General features: G+C 40.4%; 1 protein-coding gene across 1 annotated transcript in view; it reads right to left on the minus strand.

The window, feature by feature from the left end:
* LOC136874339 (alpha-1A adrenergic receptor-like) overlaps window positions 1-18,498 on the minus strand; it is a 208,930-nt gene extending 190,432 nt beyond the window's left edge. Inside the window, exon 1 of the mRNA XM_067147978.2 lies at window positions 18,309-18,498. Within this exon, the coding sequence (XP_067004079.1) occupies window positions 18,309-18,498 (190 nt within the window). The remainder of the gene's footprint in view (window positions 1-18,308) is intronic.
* Between the last annotated feature and the right edge of the window lie 254 nt (window positions 18,499-18,752).

Raw genomic sequence — 18,752 nt, forward strand, 5'->3', positions numbered from 1 at the left:
CCGAACGAGTGGGCCGTGCGGTTTAGCCTGCGTAGCTTGCATTTGGGGAATGGTAGGTTTGAATCCCACTGTTGGCAGCCGTGAAGGTGGTTTTTCGTGGTTTCCCATTTTAACACCGGCTATTCCCTAATTAAGGCCATGGTCACTTCCTTTCCGGTATAAAAGCTCTTACACTTTAATCTATGATTTTTATGAGAGCCTTAGCGTGTGGATGAATGGTCAGTTTAGTGGACTTTGGTTGAAGGAGTCGTGGGTTCGATTCCCAGCCCAGTTGGGGATTTTAGCCACGTCTGGTTGAAAGCACTGGCTAGGGGATTGGATATGTGTATTTGGCTTAAGGTAAGACGGTAAGCTGAAATGTTTCAGATGTTCATTTATTTTCATAATTAGATACTATGTTCTTTTCTGGACATTTATGTGTATTATGTATTACTGTCCTCCAATTATGACTGCACTATTAAATATTTTCCAATTCTTATGACATCTGTCACTCTGTAATAATGTGTTGTCCCTTTTCGTAAACGTTTTATATCTCCGACACTTTTACGGTTAGAGAGTTAGATATTTTGTGTTTTGTTGAAAAGGGTACGGTTTATATGTTGGTTAACCTGCTAGTGCGCATTTGTACAGTAAAAATCAAACCAATCTACAGAGATCTTGCCCACCATGACCCATATTGGAAGTGCTTGCACGGCAAGACACAAAATGTAAACGAGTCCTTCAACAATATTGTGTGGACCCGCATTCGCTAAAATGTGTTTCTTGGTTACAACTAGGAGTGTCAGACGCTGTGATATAGTGGAACAATGGAAACATTGCCAACTAACATTTGTAGAACTTGGACAGAATACTGAGACTATTCTAAGAGAACATGGTATGGGCGTAATTTAAGCAATTTGATTGGGGATCGGTGATCACCAGGGGATCTATGGCTCCTTCATTTTGAGAGCAATTTGCGATAATCTCTATCTTTCCTTGAATATTATATGTTAACCACTTTAACTTGATAACCAAACCTCTGTAAAGTAAAGAACATTCACACAGAATTCAAACGTATTTGTTACTTGGCCTCCTTTTATCGGTAAAAGTAAAAATCAAGCAGTCAACCTGGACAAAAACCAATCCTTTTATTTATTTTACATAATCTGATCATATCGTATTTTTACGCAAATTGAAGCCTTCTCTTTCAATTTGAATTAAAGTCATTAGTTACTTTTGAAATGGCAACATCGGTACTACTTTTGATAGCCAAAAAGCCTAGGAGGATAACCTCTCCTGCGCGATCATGTTCCTACAGCATATTTCTAAACGCCGGAAAGCATCAAAAACACCTCTCACAGGTTGCTGAATTAGCGACATTTTAATTAGAATGATGGAGAAAGGTAAAGTTGAACAATATTAGACATTATTTCTATCAACAATTTTGCAAGGATCATTTTGTTTCATTGAGCTAAAGTAAATTAAGGAAAAACGTGCTTGTAAAATATGTATTTCTGTAATATTACGAAAATTTAGTTTCCTTCAAAATATTGGGGTGGCAACTGCCACCCTTTGCCACCCTGGAATTACGCCTATGCGTGTCGCCAAGTTAGACAATGAGGACCCTGATTATGGTGCAGACTTTTCGTAACCACTTCAGTAGAATAATTGGATGGTTCGGCAGCCTCCGCCTCCGCCGGGCTCCCAGGGGCCTCCTCCTCCTCCTCCTCCTCCTCCTCCTCCTCCTCCTCAGGGACCATCCCAGGGGCCCACTCCTCCTCCTCCTCCTCCTCCCGGGAGCCTTCCCAGGGGCCTGCTCCTCCTCCCGCGGGAAATTTGAATTGGTAAACAAAGCCACGTGCTTTTTTGACAGCCACGTGCCTAAATCTCAGTCCTAGCAACTTAACCTAACTAGCATGAGATTTGGATCGGTAAACAAATCCACGTGCTTTTTAACAGCCATGTGCTTTTCTGACAGCTATCATCGACAACAACGTATCGCAAACCTCAGTACTACCATCTTGACGGGCCTAAACCTTAGTGGTACCAACTTAACCTAACTAGCGCGAGATTTGAATCGGTAAACAAATCCACATGCTTTTTTGACAGCTGTCATCCACCATCTTTAATGAACCGAGTGCCATGCTGCCCTCTTTAGCTACATATCTTTGAATTGTGGTGGCGGATAATTTGAAAAATGCTTTTTGATAGCAGCCATCTTTAATCGAAAGGGCACCGTGCTGCACTCTGGTGGCAGTCAATTCCACGTGACAGCAGCCATCTTTAATCAAGAGAGCACAGTGCTGCACTCTTTAGTTGAAATGTGGTGGCGGCAATTTGAAAACTTGTACGTGCTCTTGCTTGGAAACAAAGCCTCGTGCTTTTTTGAGAGTTACCATCCGCCATATTTAATCAAGGGGGCACCGTGCCTCACTCTTTAGTTGAAATGTGGTGGCGGCAATTTGAAAAATCCACATGCTCCTGTTTGGAAACAATGCCACGTGCTTTTTTGTCATCCGCCATCTTTAATCAAGAGAGCACCGTGCAGCACTCTTTAGTTGAAATGTGGTGGCAGCAATTTGAAAAATTCTACTCGCTCTTGTTTGGAAACAAATCCACGTGCTTTTTTTGACAGCTGTCATCCGCTGTCTTTAATCAAGAGAGCACCGTGCTGCACTCTTTAGTTGAAATGTGGTGGTAGCAAATTCCACATTCTCTTGTTTGGAAACAAACTCACATGCTTTTTGTCATCTATAATCTTTATTCAAGAGTGCGCCGTGCTGCACTCTTTAGTTGAAATGTGGTGGCGGCAAATTCGAAGTGCTTTACAAACTCACGTGCTTTTTTAACAGCTACCATCCGCCATCCTTAATCAAGAGAGGACCGTGCTGCCCTCTTTAGCTACATACCTTTAACGTGGTGGCGGTAAATTCGAAGTGCTTTACAAACTCACGTGCTTTTTGTCATCCGCTATCTTTAATCAAGAGAGCACCGTGCTGCACTCTTTAGTTGAAATGTGGTGGTGGCAAATTCGAAGTACTTTAAAAACTCACGTGCTTTTTCGACAGCTGCTATCCGCCATCTTTAAACAAGAGAGCATAGTGCTGCACTCTTTAGCTACTTACCTTTGAGGCGCACAATTTGAAAAAAAATTCTACAGCAGCCATCTTTAATCAAGAGAGCACCGTGCTGCACTCTATGTGGTGGCGGACAATTTGAAAAGCAGCCATCTTTAATCGACAGAGCACCGTGCTGCACTCTTTATCGTAGTAGTGGACAATTTCTACGTCACAGCTGTCATCCGCCATCTTGCATCGCAAACCTTAGTGCTGCCCTCTTTAGCTACTTACCTTTGAGGCGGACTATTTGAAAAATTCAATTTGACAAGCTGTTATCCGCCATCTTGCATCGCAAACCTCAGTGCTGCACTCTTTAGTTGAAATGTGGTGGCGGACAATTTGACAGCAGCCATCTTTAATCAATAGAGCATCGTGCTGCACTCTTTAGCTGAAATTCCACGTGGCAGCTGTCATCCGCCATCTTGCATCGCTAACCTTAGTGCTGGCCTCTTTACGACACTGCTGGTAATTTAAAATCCACGTGACGTTTTTAACAGCTGTCATCCTCCTTCTTGCATCGCAAACCTCAGTGCCACCCTCTTTAGTTGAAATGTAGTAGCGGATAATTTGAAAAATTCTATTTGACAAGCTGCCATCTTAAATCAACACAGCTAGCGCTATCTTACATCGTTTACCTCGGTGCTGCACTCTTTAGATGAAATGTGGTGGTGGACAATTCTATTCGACAACAGCCATCTTTATTCAACAGATTACCGTGTTGCTATCTTTACGGCTACTGCATCGCTAATTAGCACTTACGTGCCTACGACACATGATGGCGGTGGCTGTTATAGCCTCTTTCTCTGGTAAGGCATAGCTTTATCGAACAAGTTTAAACATGCATCAGGAAAGCTAGAGTAAGCACGTGCTGCAGTGATGACGTCATTGTGCATATTAATAATAATGTTATTTGTTTTACGTCCCACTAACTACTTTCTTCAGGTCTTCGGAGACGCCGAGGTGCCGGAATTTAGTCCCGCAGGAGTTCTTTAACGTGCCAGTAAATCTACCGACACGGGGCTGTCGTATTTGAGCACCTTCAAATACCACCGGACTGAGCCAGAATCGAACCTGCCAAGTTGGGGTTAGAAGGCCAGCGCCTTAACCGTCTGAGCCACTCAGCCCGGCATTGTGCATATTTAGACCTGATCGTTTTCTTCAGAGTAAGTAGGTGAAAGGAATGCAATAAGTATGCATCATAAAAGCAAGAGCAAGAGTGTGCATGTGCTGTAGCGATGACGTTATTGTAGTTGTGCATGTTTAAACCCGTTCGTTGACTAAAAGCTTTAGTCTTCGAGAAACAGTGATAGAGAGTGGAGTGCAAACATGACGAAAACATTAATAGTTGATGTGCAAGGCTTTAAAGTAAACAGCAAAAAATTTGTGTTTAAAGAGGTGGCTGTGTTAGATTGCAGTGTGTTGTGGGCACAAAAACTTGTTAGTTTAGTATTTAGCCCACCGTTCCCTTACTGTTTGCAAACAGATGAAGATAAAAAGCAGACTCAATGGATTGAAAACAATTTAGACTTTACTAGTCAAGAGCAAATCATAAACTAACCGTTACCTCCTGTTTCGTTTAATATATATATTACTGTATGTATGCATGCTCTCTGATTGGTTGTGTTGCAGTGCATGCCGGAAAGTGAACAACATATGTAAACTGCAGTGTCGAAATAACCTTAGTGTAAAAGAAACATCTGTAAAGTAAAGATTTAATGAATTTTGTCGGGTAAACACCAAATGTGTCACCAGAGATCTTTTACATGCCGACATCATACGACATGGAGTGTCGAATGGACTTTTTTCCGCCCTTCAAAAATCCGACTACCTCTGCCGGGTTTGAACCCGCTATCTTGGGATCCGGAGGCCGACACACTACCGCTGATCCACAGAGGCAGCTAATGGTGATGATGATTGGGATGGACCAAATCCGAGGATTGAACACTATACACAGTGTATGAATAAACTTTCTCTAGTACCTCATGATGATGATGATGATTCCGAAAAGGAATAACAACAAGGTAAGAAGTGTATGACCTTCTCTGTAAAGCATAACATACTTAGTATAATAATATTTCTAAATGTTTTTGTTTAATTTGAATGTTGCAGGAGGCATACTGAAAAACGTTGTTAAGAAGCATACCAACCTTGTCAGCAGGAAAACGAACACTGTTGTATTACATTGTAAATAATTATTTGATCACATTCAAAATGTTGTACTTATTGCATTCCTTTCACCTAGTTACTCTTAAGAAAACGATCAGGTCTAAACATGCACAATGACGTCATCACTGCAGCACGTGCTTACTCTAGCTTTCCCGATGCATGTTTAAACTTGTTCGATAAAGCTATGCCTTAACAGATGAAGAGGCTATAACAGCCACCGCCATCTTGTGTCGTAGGCATCTATGTGCTAATTAGCGATGTAGTAGATGTAAAGATAGCAGCACGGTACTCTGTTGAATAAAGATGGGTGCTGTCGAATAAAATTGCCCGCCACCACATTTCAACTAAAGAGTGCAGCACCGTGGTAAGTGTTGTAAGATAGCGGTAGCTGTGTTGATTTAAGATGGCAGCTTGTCAAATAGAATTTTTCAAATTATCCGCTACTACATTTCAACTAAAGAGGGTGGCACTGAGGTTTGCGATGCAAGAAAAAGGATGACAGCTGTTAAAAACGTCACGTGGATTTTAAATTACCAGCAGTGTCGTAAAGAGGCCAGGACTAAGGTTAGCGATGCAAGATGGCGGATGACAGCTGTCACGTGGAATTTCAGCTAAAGAGTGCAGCACGATGCTCTATTGATTAAAGATGGCTGCTGTCAAATTGTCCGCCACCACATTTCAACTAAAGAGTGCAGCACTGAGGTTTGCGATGCTGTTTTTTGCTACGGGCTTTACGTCGCACCGACACAGATAGGTCTTATGGCGACGATGGGATGGGAAAGGCCTAGGAGTTGGAAGGAAGCGGCCGTGGCCTTAATTAAGGTACAGCCCCAGCATTTGCCTGGTGTGAAAATGGGAAACCACGGAAAACCATCTTCAGGGTTGCCGATAGTGGGATTCGAACCTACTATCTCCCGGATGCAAGCTCACAGCCGCGCGCTTCTACGCGCACGGCCAACTCGCCCGGTGGTTTGCGATGCAAGATGGCGGTTAACAGCTTGTCAAATTGAATTTTTCAAATAGTCCGCCTCAAAGGTAAGTAGCTAAAGAGGGCAGCACTAAGGTTTGCGATGCAAGATGGCGGATGACAGCTGTGACGTAGAAATTGTCCACTACTACGATAAAGAGTGCAGCACGGTGCTCTGTCGATTAAAGATGGCTGCTTTTCAAATTGTCCGCCACCACATAGAGTGCAGCACAGTGCTCTCTTGATTAAAGATGGCTGCTGTAGAATTTTTTCAAATTGTGCGCCTCAAAGGTAAGTAGCTAACGAGTGCAGCACTGTGCTTTCTTGTTTAAAGATGGCGGATGGCAGTTGTCGAAAAAGCACGTGAGTTTGTAAAGCACTTCGAATTTGCCACCACCACATTTCAACTAAAGAGTGCAGCACGGTGCTCTCTTGATTAAAGATAGCGGATGACAAAAAGCACGTGAGTTTGTAAAGCACTTCAAATTTGCCGCCACCGCAGTTCAACTAAAGAGTGCAGCACGGTCCTCTCTTGATTAAAGATGGCGGATGACAGCTGTCAAAAAAGCACGTGGATTTGTTTCCAAACAAGAGCGAGTAGAATTTTTCAAATTGCCGCCACCACATTTCAACAAAAGAGTGCAGCACGATGCTCTCTTGATTAAAGATGGCGGATGACAAAAAATCACGTGGCATTGTTTCCAAACAGGAGCATGTGGAATTTTTCAAATTGCCGCCACTACATTTCAACTAAAGAGCGCGGCACGGTGCTCCCTTGATTAAGTATGGCGGATGGTAAATAAAAAAAAAAGCACGTGGCTTTTTTCCAAACAAGAGCACGTAGAAGTTTTCAAATTGCCGCCACCACATTTCAGCTAAAGAGTGCAGCACTGTGCTCTCTTGATTAAAGATGGCTGCTGTCACGTGGAATTGCCTGCCACCAGAGTGCAGCACGGTGCTCTGTCGATTAAAGATGGCTGCTATCAAAAAGCATTTTCAAATTATCCGCCACCACATTTCGAAGTTTGTAGCTAAGGAGGGTAGCATGGTGCTCTGTTGATTAAAGATGGCGGATGACACCTGTGAAAAAAGCATGTGGATTTGTTTACCGATTCAAATCTCGCGCTAGTTAGGTTAAGTTGGTACCACTAAGGTTTAGGCCCGTCAAGATGGTAGTGCTGAGGTTTGCGATACGTTGTTGTTGATGATAGCTGTCAGAAAAGCACGTGGCTGTTAAAAAGCACGTGGATTTGTTTACCGATTCAAATCTCACGGTAGTTAGGTTAAGTTGCTAGCACTGAGGTTTAGGCACGTGGCTGTCAAAAAAGCACGTGGCTTTGTTTACCAATTCAAATCTCCAGCGGGAGGAGGAGCAGGCCCCTGGGAAGGCTCCCGGGAGGAGGAGGAGTGGGCCCCTGGGTGCCCGGCGGATGCGGAGGCCGCCGAACCATCCAATTATACTACTCATTTCCTAGGAAAAGATCTGTAAGATTTTTCTAACATAAATGTGTTGTAAATCTTTGTCTCATTTTCTCAAAACTATAAATTCTGAAACATTTGTCCCATTTTCTCAGATACTATAAGATAAACTAGAATGAAAATTTCAAGAGTTTATAAAATTCACTGCAATGCAGCTGTGGATCCTCAGTCATGGTGACTGCACTTGTAATTCTGGTGTAATAAAAATATTTATTCACTATTTTCACAAAGAAATTGGAACGCATTAAGAATCGGTGAGTTGAAGAAAGATAATTTAATTCACAGTGAAAATTTCAGAGAAATTTCAGTAGTTTCTGAGAAAACGGTGCATAAATTTGCTTAATTTAACATTTAACGTTGTTGGTATAGGGCCTACCGTTTCATCTTAATGCACTTGCATTTACGCACGCACACCCACCTATATACATACGCATACGCACACACGCACATGCACATACCACAACATGCCACAATACGCTGGCTGAGTAGCTTAGACGGTTGATGCGCTGGCCTTCTGAGCCCAACTTGGCTCATTCCGGTGGTATTTGAAGCTGCTTGAACACGTCAGCCTCGTGGCGATAGATTTACTGGCACGTTAAAGAATCCCTAAGGGACAAAATTCCGGCACCTCTCAAAACCCATAAAATGTATATAGTTTGTAGGACTAAAATCCCTGCACTTTGCGTTCGTATCATGAAATGTATCCGGTCGTAAAACTGGGTCAAGTTCACAAGTGCGACACAGATTGGACAAACGACCCCACTAGGATAGGGGAAAAGCAGCACAATAGAAATGGGAAGTATATCTCTCTCGCTATGACCTTTTGATGGCCTTCATCGCAGATTGCAGATATTTCGTTCAGTGGAGTTTGCAGTAGAATTATGTTTGCAAAATACTCCCCTTCTCGACTTCGTGGAGCATGCATTCACAGTTTAAATTTGCCCAACACGATGCGACCACTGAAAATAAACAAAATGCAACATATTCCGGTCATGGAACCACCGCCGCCGAGTTCTCATTTTTCTTCAAGCGTTTACTTCAAGGATTTCAGTCTGTTGGTAATGAGATTAGATCTGCATTTCCCCTAATGAGACTCCATCTCTCATTCGGATTTACTGTAAATGATGAAAAGATGTATTTCTGTTTTCAGCGACTAATGAACCTCTCGTAGCTAAGAGATTCTGTTTTAGCAATAATGCAGTTCAGTGTACACTTCTATCTGAAGTATTAAGAAGCTTGAAGAGCAATGTTAACGTATATATTTCAGATACTGTAACTTTTATAAAGCCGAACTTTCAATTAAGTCCCTAAAAATTTCCTTCCTGCATTCTCGTTGAATAAATGCCTGCCACAAGTAGTTGAAGAGACTTTGAATAGGTATTAAAAGTAAATTGTTGTTCTATAAAATAGATTTGCAGAGAGAATTTGAGTTTTTAATTCCAACTTATTTATAGTCTAATCTGTACTAATATATAGACTGTGAATTTACTTGTATATAAGGGGATTATCTAAGAAAATACTGGACCGATTTTGAAATTTCTCTCACCATTTGAACGATAATATCATTCTGGTCAACATACATAGGTTATGTATCATCCCGGTATATCACAGGGTTCCCACGAGAACCGAGATTGAAGGAAAATGACTTGTGTGTCTGTCTGTGTTTTTTGATGTCAAAACGACTGTTGTAGCTCAAATTTTCCAAACTCATAGCTGTACCTTCGGTTAACGTGTAGGCTACTCATTATCAAATTACATTTCAAGTGAGCTTTGTAGCGAAAGAAAATGTGAAGCAAGTCGGAGGATAAGGTACACCTTGTAACTGTTCCACCTCGTCAGCAAAACACTCGGGGAGATGAAAGTTATTATCTTGGGACACATGAATATGAAATAAACTATTTGTGGCTTGCCCGCAAATTGCCACGCAAATAGAAACAATTAACATTCCATGGTTTCCCATTTCTCTATGTAATGTTTGGGCGCCATGGTTACAGTTTTAAATAAAACTGTAAACCAAAATTTATATTTACTAGCATAGAGACTTATACTTAAATCACAGGGGTAGGATTTTAAATAATTAACCATTAAGTATCGCTTAAGAAAGAAAATTAACGCAATATAAAATACAAATGAATTTATTATACCAAAAAATGAGATGAGTCGGAAAAGTTTCCTTAAAGTGTGGAGGAATTTATAATTTACTGAATTTACTATTGCTTGCTTTATCTAATTGAAGCTCACCAATTGCAGCTTCCGTTGAAGTCATCTGGTTTCCGTGGTTACTCGTTCTCTTCTTCTCGATGTTGAATTTGCTCCATGGACATCCTTCCTTCCTTCTCTGATATGGTACGGGCTATCTGGACTAACACTCCCTACTTGCCTAGTCTTTAAATTAGACACTGGCCCTATACTTGTAAAAACTGATCAGCTTTGATCGTAAGAGGAGAAAATTCAGAGATATGAATTTTTCCATATTAGTAGAAATCTCAATCCAACTGAGCTATACTATTTATACGGTACAGACTTGTACCAAATTTCGTAGACTTGAACTAAACATAGTTCTTCGTCCACAATATTTACTGAATATCACACAAGCCATAAGCTTGTTTCGTTTCTCGTAGATCCGATAACATTACCGCAGCGACAACACATTGTACAAAAGTAACTATGTCGCGGAGCGACCACACACTGTATCAAAAATCAAATCACGTCGTTCAAAGTAGATGTTCACAGTAGAATTACTAGTGATGGAGTATCTCGTTAGGTTGTAAGCTTGTAAGGTCGTAAGGTCCTAAGGTTGTACGGTCCCGTTCTCGTGTTGAGAATCAGTATATATCCGGGCTCACCCCCACTCTTGGTAACAGCTCAATCTCAAAACTCATATACAACGAAGTATCTGTTTCGATAGATCGAAGCATCAACTCCCCTTCTCTTCCTCGACAAGTCCAGAAGGCGTGGCGATGATATAGCTGACCAGCTTAGCAAGCCTCGCGCATGGGTCGCTGTTTACTAAAAATAAAATAAACCCATGACTAACGCAAAATCCCAAGCTTCAAGAATAACCCTCCGTATACACAAACATGAGATGAAATGAAAACAACTATGTCTCAACATATTGACCGTATTTATAACATAATGAATTCTTATCCTACATAATATAATAATTTAAATAATAAAACGATGTTATCATATATACAATATGATTCCAAAAAGCCTTGATTACAAATGATTGACGTTGAATAAATATGTTATTACAAATAATTGCCGATGGCGGATAAACTTGATATCAAATGATATCGCGTAAAATGATATTATATTAAATTAGTAGGGCTTGAGAAGCCTGGAAGGTTACAATCTGAGACCCTTAAAAGTGAATACGCTGCCTAAACGGTTAGTCCTAATGAACAATTGAGCGCACCAAGTATACTTAAAATACCATTTCCCAGAAAAGAGTTTAAATACATTTTCTCCGTATCTCTAATAGTTTTCGAGAAGAAAATGTTGTTCTGTATTTTGGCGTGTCCTTTATGATTTTTCACTTTGTCTTGATTTCCTTCACGTAGAAGAATCTTGGCGGACCATGCTCAAATTTTGCAACAATACAGCTGGAACATTTCGCTATCATACGGGCCACTTACTATCACACTGTTTCGTAAGGACGCTGTTCATGGAAATGAAATGTAACGTCATAGGAACATGTACGCCTGGGTCGCTTAAATGTGGATATGCTTCTTAAACGGTTAGTCCTAATAAACATTGGAGCACAACAAGTATATTTCAAATTCGATTCGCAGAAAAAAATATAAATTTTCTGCTTAACTATCAGTTTTGCAGAAAGTATTCTTCTTCTGTATTTTTTCGTACGCTTTTGAGGGTTAGAGTGTGATTGTCCACACTTTGAACGAATAGGACAAGCCACAGAATGGCGGAAGCTGCACCATTTAATTCAGTTTAGTTCAATGAGCAACACACATTCGTGTGTGATTCACAGCGCACAATCTCGCTCTCTTGTTTCCCAGTACAAACCATATATAGCTGACACTGCTTCAATCTGAGGACCGTACACTACCGCCGCCTGAGTCTGTCTTATTTTAAATGTAATTCATTAGCAAGTAGGTTTAAAAAAGAGACGAAACAGAAACGCACTCGGTATGTTACGTTGTCTAGATCAGGAGTGCACAAAATCAGTTTATTTCAATTGCATTTCGAAATAGGACTAAACATGAAGTTTATTTAGAGTGATTAAAATAAATGCATTTATGCAATGTAAAGTTACTTGTGATTTTGAGTAACTCATATGAAGAACAATGAAAAACAGGATGTGGAGGAAAAATTAATGAAAATGAAGGCGGCATACATGAAGACTCTTGAGATGTACAACAGGAGAGCATCATCATGGGGAGCTAAGGTCCGATACTATCAGACAGTTGTATGACCAGAGAGGTTTTATATGCATCAGAAACACTGAGATTGAGAAATAAAAGCGAGAACTGCAGAAACTAGGACGATGGATAGGGAGAAAGATTTTAGGACCCGTTAAAAAGAAAGGAACATGAAAGCTCAGAAGAAATGAGGAATTCCATAACAAGGTGGGAAAAGTAGCGGATGTCATCAGGAAAAGCAGGCTGAGTTTATTCGGTCATGTGTTCCGTATGTCTGACAGCAGACTGACTAGACGCAAGTCTGGAATCTCAAAGGTAAAGCCAGATGGCACCATAGATTGGTTCAAGATTTGAGGCTGAGCGGGATAACGGAACAACATGTCCTAGGTATAAGCATCTTTAAACAAATGAATCCAGGATTGGCGGGTACCTGAAGATGAGGTCAAACCAGCGAAACGACTTCCCTGGTCAGAGAACAGAAGAAATACTCACATTCAGAGAATGAAGGACATGTGGGCAAGGATACGGATAAGGATATGGTTGGAAACCTAAATAAATGTGGCCCAATGAGGCCGAAACGAAGTTAAAAACATTGTCATTAATTATTAATAGTTCTTCATCTGAAATTGTACTTGCGCAGGTACATCTTAACAAACTGCTTTGTTGCATTAATATTCTTGTCAAGTTGGTGTTCTGTCAACTGCCAGATTATTTAGGACATTTTAAAACCCACAGCGACAGTATTTTAATGATATACAGAGGCAGATGAATAGTGAGCACCTGAATTTAAAATTAAAACTAACCAAATCGATTGTGACCGGCAGTAGGCAAGGAGCCTGCCATTATGATGAAAACTCCCCAACTTGATTGTGACCGGCAGTAGGCGACGGGCCTGCAATTATAATGAAAACTCCTCAATCCTAACGTAACATGAAAAACGTTTAATAAAACCTTACCCTCAGCGTGTACACTACTTCATCTATAATTCTGTATACAGTGTAGACTTGTAGTTAATGACTTGTTCATTAGCTAGTGATAGGTAAATAATAGATAACGCTTTTACTTGTAGCTATCGTTACTCCTAGATGAAGTAAGAATCCTAAAAATACTTTTAAGCACTTTAAAACTTTCATCGCTCAGAAATAATATTGTATTTGTTGATTAAATGGATCGTTTATGTAAAAAGTCATTCCGTAAATATATTTTTAACGATTAATAAGTTATGCTTAAATATTAATTTCGTCGAGAGTCAAATTTACCTGTAAAATGTAATAGGAAAATTGAAATGAACATGATAACGTTTGTATCTTGCTAAATATATTACATTTTCCATTTATGTCACTTGAACAGAATCATAACAGGTATTATGACGTTTCTTTTATATTTACGTTAGATATATTTCTCAAATAGAGATGTCCGATCACATTCGCGGATGTCCACAAGGTGAGTCCATCAACATTCCAATTCTTATATCTTTCACATAACATTCAGAAATTCAATAGAATAATGCACTATTACATAAACATCATCGTATTCTACGGAGTAAATTTTAAAATATAGTCGGGTCCCACCAAAATGAAAAATACCGTGCAAGTAGCATTGATAAAATATTAAGTGCGAAAAACATGCAGACTTCATTCTAATTATTATCTGTCTATATCTGTATATATAAAACAGCATGTCCTGACTTACTGAATGACTCATTCATCATAGCCGAGCCAAAACTACTGGACATTTTGAGGATATATTTTTATAACAGTGTAGGTGCTCGCTAAGGGAGGATTTTTGGATAGTTCGTCGCTAAGGCGGTGAATATTTAAGATGAGTGTATCTATATCTCAAAACTTTAAAAGTTTACAGATGTAAAACTGGTATTTAGAGTCTCCTTTAAAAATGAGGAAGCACGTATTTTTTGGTTTCGGAAAAATCCCAATAGGAGGGGTGAAAAGTTGTGAAAAATGGGTTGAATGCCTTTAATGAGGATGTTTATATCTCAGAAACTGAAGATATTACAGACCTGAAAATTGGTATTTGGAATCTTCTTTAAAAATAAAGAAACACGTATTCTTTTGTTTTTGGAAAATCCAATTAATGGGGGTTAAACAGGAGTGACAAATGGGGTGAATTTTGAGAAAGACTATATTTACAGTATATCTCAGAAACGTAAAATGTTACAGACGTAAGAATTGGTATTTGGAATCTCCTCTAAAGGTAAAGAAACTTTAGGTGACTTGTTTCAAGAAACTCCACTTAAGGGGAACTAAAAAGGGGATGAAATTTCAAAAAGGGAATGTCTACAGTATATCTCAAAAACTTAACATGTTACAGAAGTGAATAAGGGTATTTTTATCTCTATTACAAATAAAGAAAAATGTATTTTTTGTTTTCAAGAAACCATTCGGGTGGGGGATAAAAATGACTGGGGTTAGGATACTGCTACCTCAAAAACTGAAGATGTTATAGACGTTAAATTTAGTATTTGTAATCTCCTTTAAAAATAACGAAATACGTATTGTTTGTTTTCGAAAATCCACTTAAAGTGGGGGTGGGGGTAAATTGAAAAATTAGTTGAATTATTTGTATGAAGATACTATTATCTCAAAAATGAAAGATGTTGCAGACGTGAAAAATGGTATTTGGAATCTGCTTTAAAACACGCATTCCTTTGATTTCGGAAAATCCAATGAAACGGGGTTCTGAAAGAACTGAAAAATTAATTGTATGAGGATAATTACATCTAATAAAATCTAAAGTTGTTACAGACGTGAAAATTGGTACTGTATGTGGATCTCTAAAACAAAGAAAAACGCATTTTGGGGGAAAATCAACTTGGGGCGAGGGTGAAAAGGAGTTGAATTCCTTTTTGAGGACACATATCTCAAAACCTGAAGACGTTACAGTAGTGATAATTGGTATTTAGAAGATCCTTTACTAATAAAGAAACAAGAATTTTTCTGGAAAATTCACAAAGGGGGGGGGGTGAAAGGAAGTGAAAAGAGTTAATTATTTTTATGGGGATACTTAAATCTCAAAACTGAATGTAACAGACGTCAACAATGGTATTTGGAATGTCCTTTAAACATAAAGTAACACGCCTTCTTTTTTGGGCGGTGGAGGGAATCAACACAACGGCGGTGGGGTGAAAAATGAGTTGAGACCAATTGATTTTATTGTTCATAATGTACTTGATTCTGATCATAAATCGATCAATTTTAATCTTTCCTGGGTTCGTTTTTGAAGAGCTATCTTTTAATTTGGACAACTTAAAATTAGATTACAGTAGATTCTCCTGGCATATAAATAACAATTTTAACACATTTGAAATAGACGATAGGAATGAAATTGACCGCGCAATTGTTCACCTCTATAATAAGGTCAATAATGCACGGAAGTTTATCATTCGTATCGCCAGAAACCCCTCGTATTTGCCTACGCGCGACAATGGTGTTGGTCACACTGTCAGCAATGACAATGACAGCAGATGTACTTTACCGCCAAGTGGCTGTCTTGCATCTTGCTGCGGTGTCCAGAACATCCTTAATAATAATAATAATAATAATAATAATAATAATAATAATAATAATAATAATGTTCTGGACCGTCGTTAAAATATGCGGACTGTGCTGGAAACGAGTCCTGCCCGGGTAATGACTACGAATGGAGTCCGGCCGCGGGTTCTGTACCACCAAGGCACCCAAGACAACACCACGCCGGATCTCCTCAAGGATTTGATCCATATTAAAAATTCTTATAGGGGAAGATGGCAAAGATTTAGGGACCCAACTGACCGGGCGGAATACCTGGAGCTAGTCGGGGAAGTACGAAATCCTTTTTTTGTTAGGGGCTTTACGTCGCGCCGACACAGATAGGTCTTATGGCGACGATGGGATAGGAAAGGCCTAGGAGTTGGAAGGAAGCGGCCTTAATTAAGGTACAGCCCCAGCATTTGCCTGGTGTGAAAATGGGAAACCACGGAAAACCATTTTCAGGGATGCCGATAGTGGGATTCGAACCTACTATCTTCCGGATGCAAGCTCACAGCCGCGCACCTCTACGCTCACGGCCAACTCGCCCGGTAAGTACGAAATCGATTGCTGGAAAGAAAGATTGAAACATGGGAGGAACTTTGCCGTAAGATCGAAAATTTTGGCGGATTCTGTATAAAATGTTAAGCATTCAATTATACATTTCAGTATAATACCGTAGCGAATGAATCAGTCAATCGGTCAGTCAATCAGGACATGTTGTTTTATATATATATATACGTAAGTTTTCTTCTTAGTGATATAGAGTCGTAACGTGTGTACAAAAATCAAAGAATGAAATATAGAGTGAAATATAACATTAAATATTACATAACACAAAATAAGTGGATTGTAAATACGCTTTCTAATACACTACATAAAACACAGGCGAAGCGATGGTACATGAACTAGAGTAATTAATGTGGCATTAGTTGGAAGAGTGTTCGATGTTATCAAACAATGATTTATTACAAGGGAAGGCATGACCTATAACGAAGAAAATTATATTGCACCACTATTATTTAGACAAGTAGAATATTTGAAACCCATGAAAAATGCAAAAGCAAATAATCATCAAAACTTCAAGAAAGACAACCTGATTTGCATATCAGTACAAATATGTCAGGCTAGCACGTGTCCTCTGGTGCTGCTATACGTCGTATAGAGTGGTCCATCCTCTTTACTGCCTGACCCGACACTGAGTAACCTATACCTCTTTAGATCACTGAAGAAGCATCTTGAAATAAGGCGCTTTGCAACCAACGAAGGGATACAGTAAGCCGCCATAACCTGACGACGTGTTTTATTTCACTAGTCTTCCTGTGTCAGTCGATCTTAGCAGCGCAGTCTGTTAGATGTGCTTCTATGCCCAAAATAATCTGTTAGATCTTATTTTACATCAGTGGAATTGAATGGGGTTTAAATACAAAATCTCAGTGACAATTGACCCTAGGATGTTAACACTCGGATGCCCGGAGCTTTAGTTTACCTTCAAAGCCCATGCGGGTCAATACGCCTTATTTCAAGATGCTTCTTCAGTGATCTAAGCATGGCAGATGCCGCCCACCCTCATCGGAGGGTCTGCCTACAAGGGCTGCACTCGGCTAGAAATAGCCACACGAAATTATTATTATAGTGATCTAAAGAGGTATAGGTCACTCAGTGTCGGGTCAGGCAGTAAAGAGGATGGACCACTCTATACGACGTAAAAATTGCGTGGCCAAAGAAAATAACAGAATATACATTGAGCTGTGGAACATGACGTAACCTGCCTGCTGGTAGTAGTGCCCCTATGAAAATCAGTTATTAGATATCCCATTCATCATTCGTGCATGCGGGATATTTCATCATCATCATCATCTGTTTACCCTCCAGGGTCGGCTTTTCCCTCGGACACAGCGAGGGATCCCACCTCTACCGCCTCAAGGGCAGTGTCCTGGAGCTTCAGACTCTTGGTCGGGGATACAACTGGGGAGAATGACCAGTACCTCGCCCAGGCGGCCTCACCTGCTATGCTGAACAGGGGCCTTGTGGAGGGATGGGAAGATTGGAAGGGATAGGCAAGGAAGAGGGAAGGAAGCGGCCGTGGCCTTATGTTAGGTACCATCCCGGCATTCGCCTGGAGGAGAAGTGGGAAACCACGGAAAACCACTTCCAGGATGGCTGAGGTGGGAATCGAACCCACCTCTACTCAGTTGACCTCCCGAGGCTGAGTGGACCCCGTTCCAGCCCTCATACCACTTTTCAAATTTCGTGGCAGAGCCGGGAATCGAACCTGGGCCTCCGGGGGTGGCAGCTAATCACGCTAACCACTACACCACAGAGGCGGACGCGGGATATTTGATAAGTAGAAAGTACGGCGCTCGCGGGCCACCTGGTATGTAAGAAAATATAAAGGTTGTTGACTTATCAGTCGGACAACAAAGAATACATGTATAAATACAAAATAAGTTCTACAAATTCTTCCAAATGCTATGTATTGAGCAAAAAAATCTTGAAAGTTGAAATAATGTCTGATTTTTCTCGAATGAGAAAAACATGCAAAATAATGAAAAATAATTAAACATGTTATTACCGCTTTTTATGTCACAGTATGAATCTCCATACTATTGAGCAACGTCCTAACGTAAAGGGAACATCCGCCCTCTACTCATTACCCATATTTCAGTGCAGAGTGTGGAAGTTAGCTCACCTCGTTTCTTGAGATGATCCTCGATCATGACAGCGCTGATCATGAAGACATTTCCGACACTGCCGATGACTGCGAGTGATGATAGTAGCAGGAGGCGGCCAACCCGACTCCAGTCAGAGGCGCTCAGGGTGGCGGGGGCTGACGGCTCGGGTTCCCCGCCGAGGGGCAGTGCGCTCTGGTTTTGCAACATGGACAGTGGGACCTGCAACAAAATAGACCCTGCTAATGATTTTTCGCCGCGATCCTGCTACTTACTTCTATCGCCTCTGCTCGTGAAAGTACGGGGTAACGTGAATTCACTGCCAAGCACCCTCATCCTTGTTGGTAGTAATTGGTTAGAATGTAAACTTACTGAAGCTGAGAAACAAGTATAGTCTAGCCTGCACAACAATTATGCTATGAGATTTGCATAAACATTAGGGACAGAGTCTATCAGAACCCCTA

This window comes from Anabrus simplex, chromosome 5, assembly GCF_040414725.1.
Source record: "Anabrus simplex isolate iqAnaSimp1 chromosome 5, ASM4041472v1, whole genome shotgun sequence".
Lineage (NCBI taxonomy): Eukaryota > Metazoa > Arthropoda > Insecta > Orthoptera > Tettigoniidae > Anabrus > Anabrus simplex.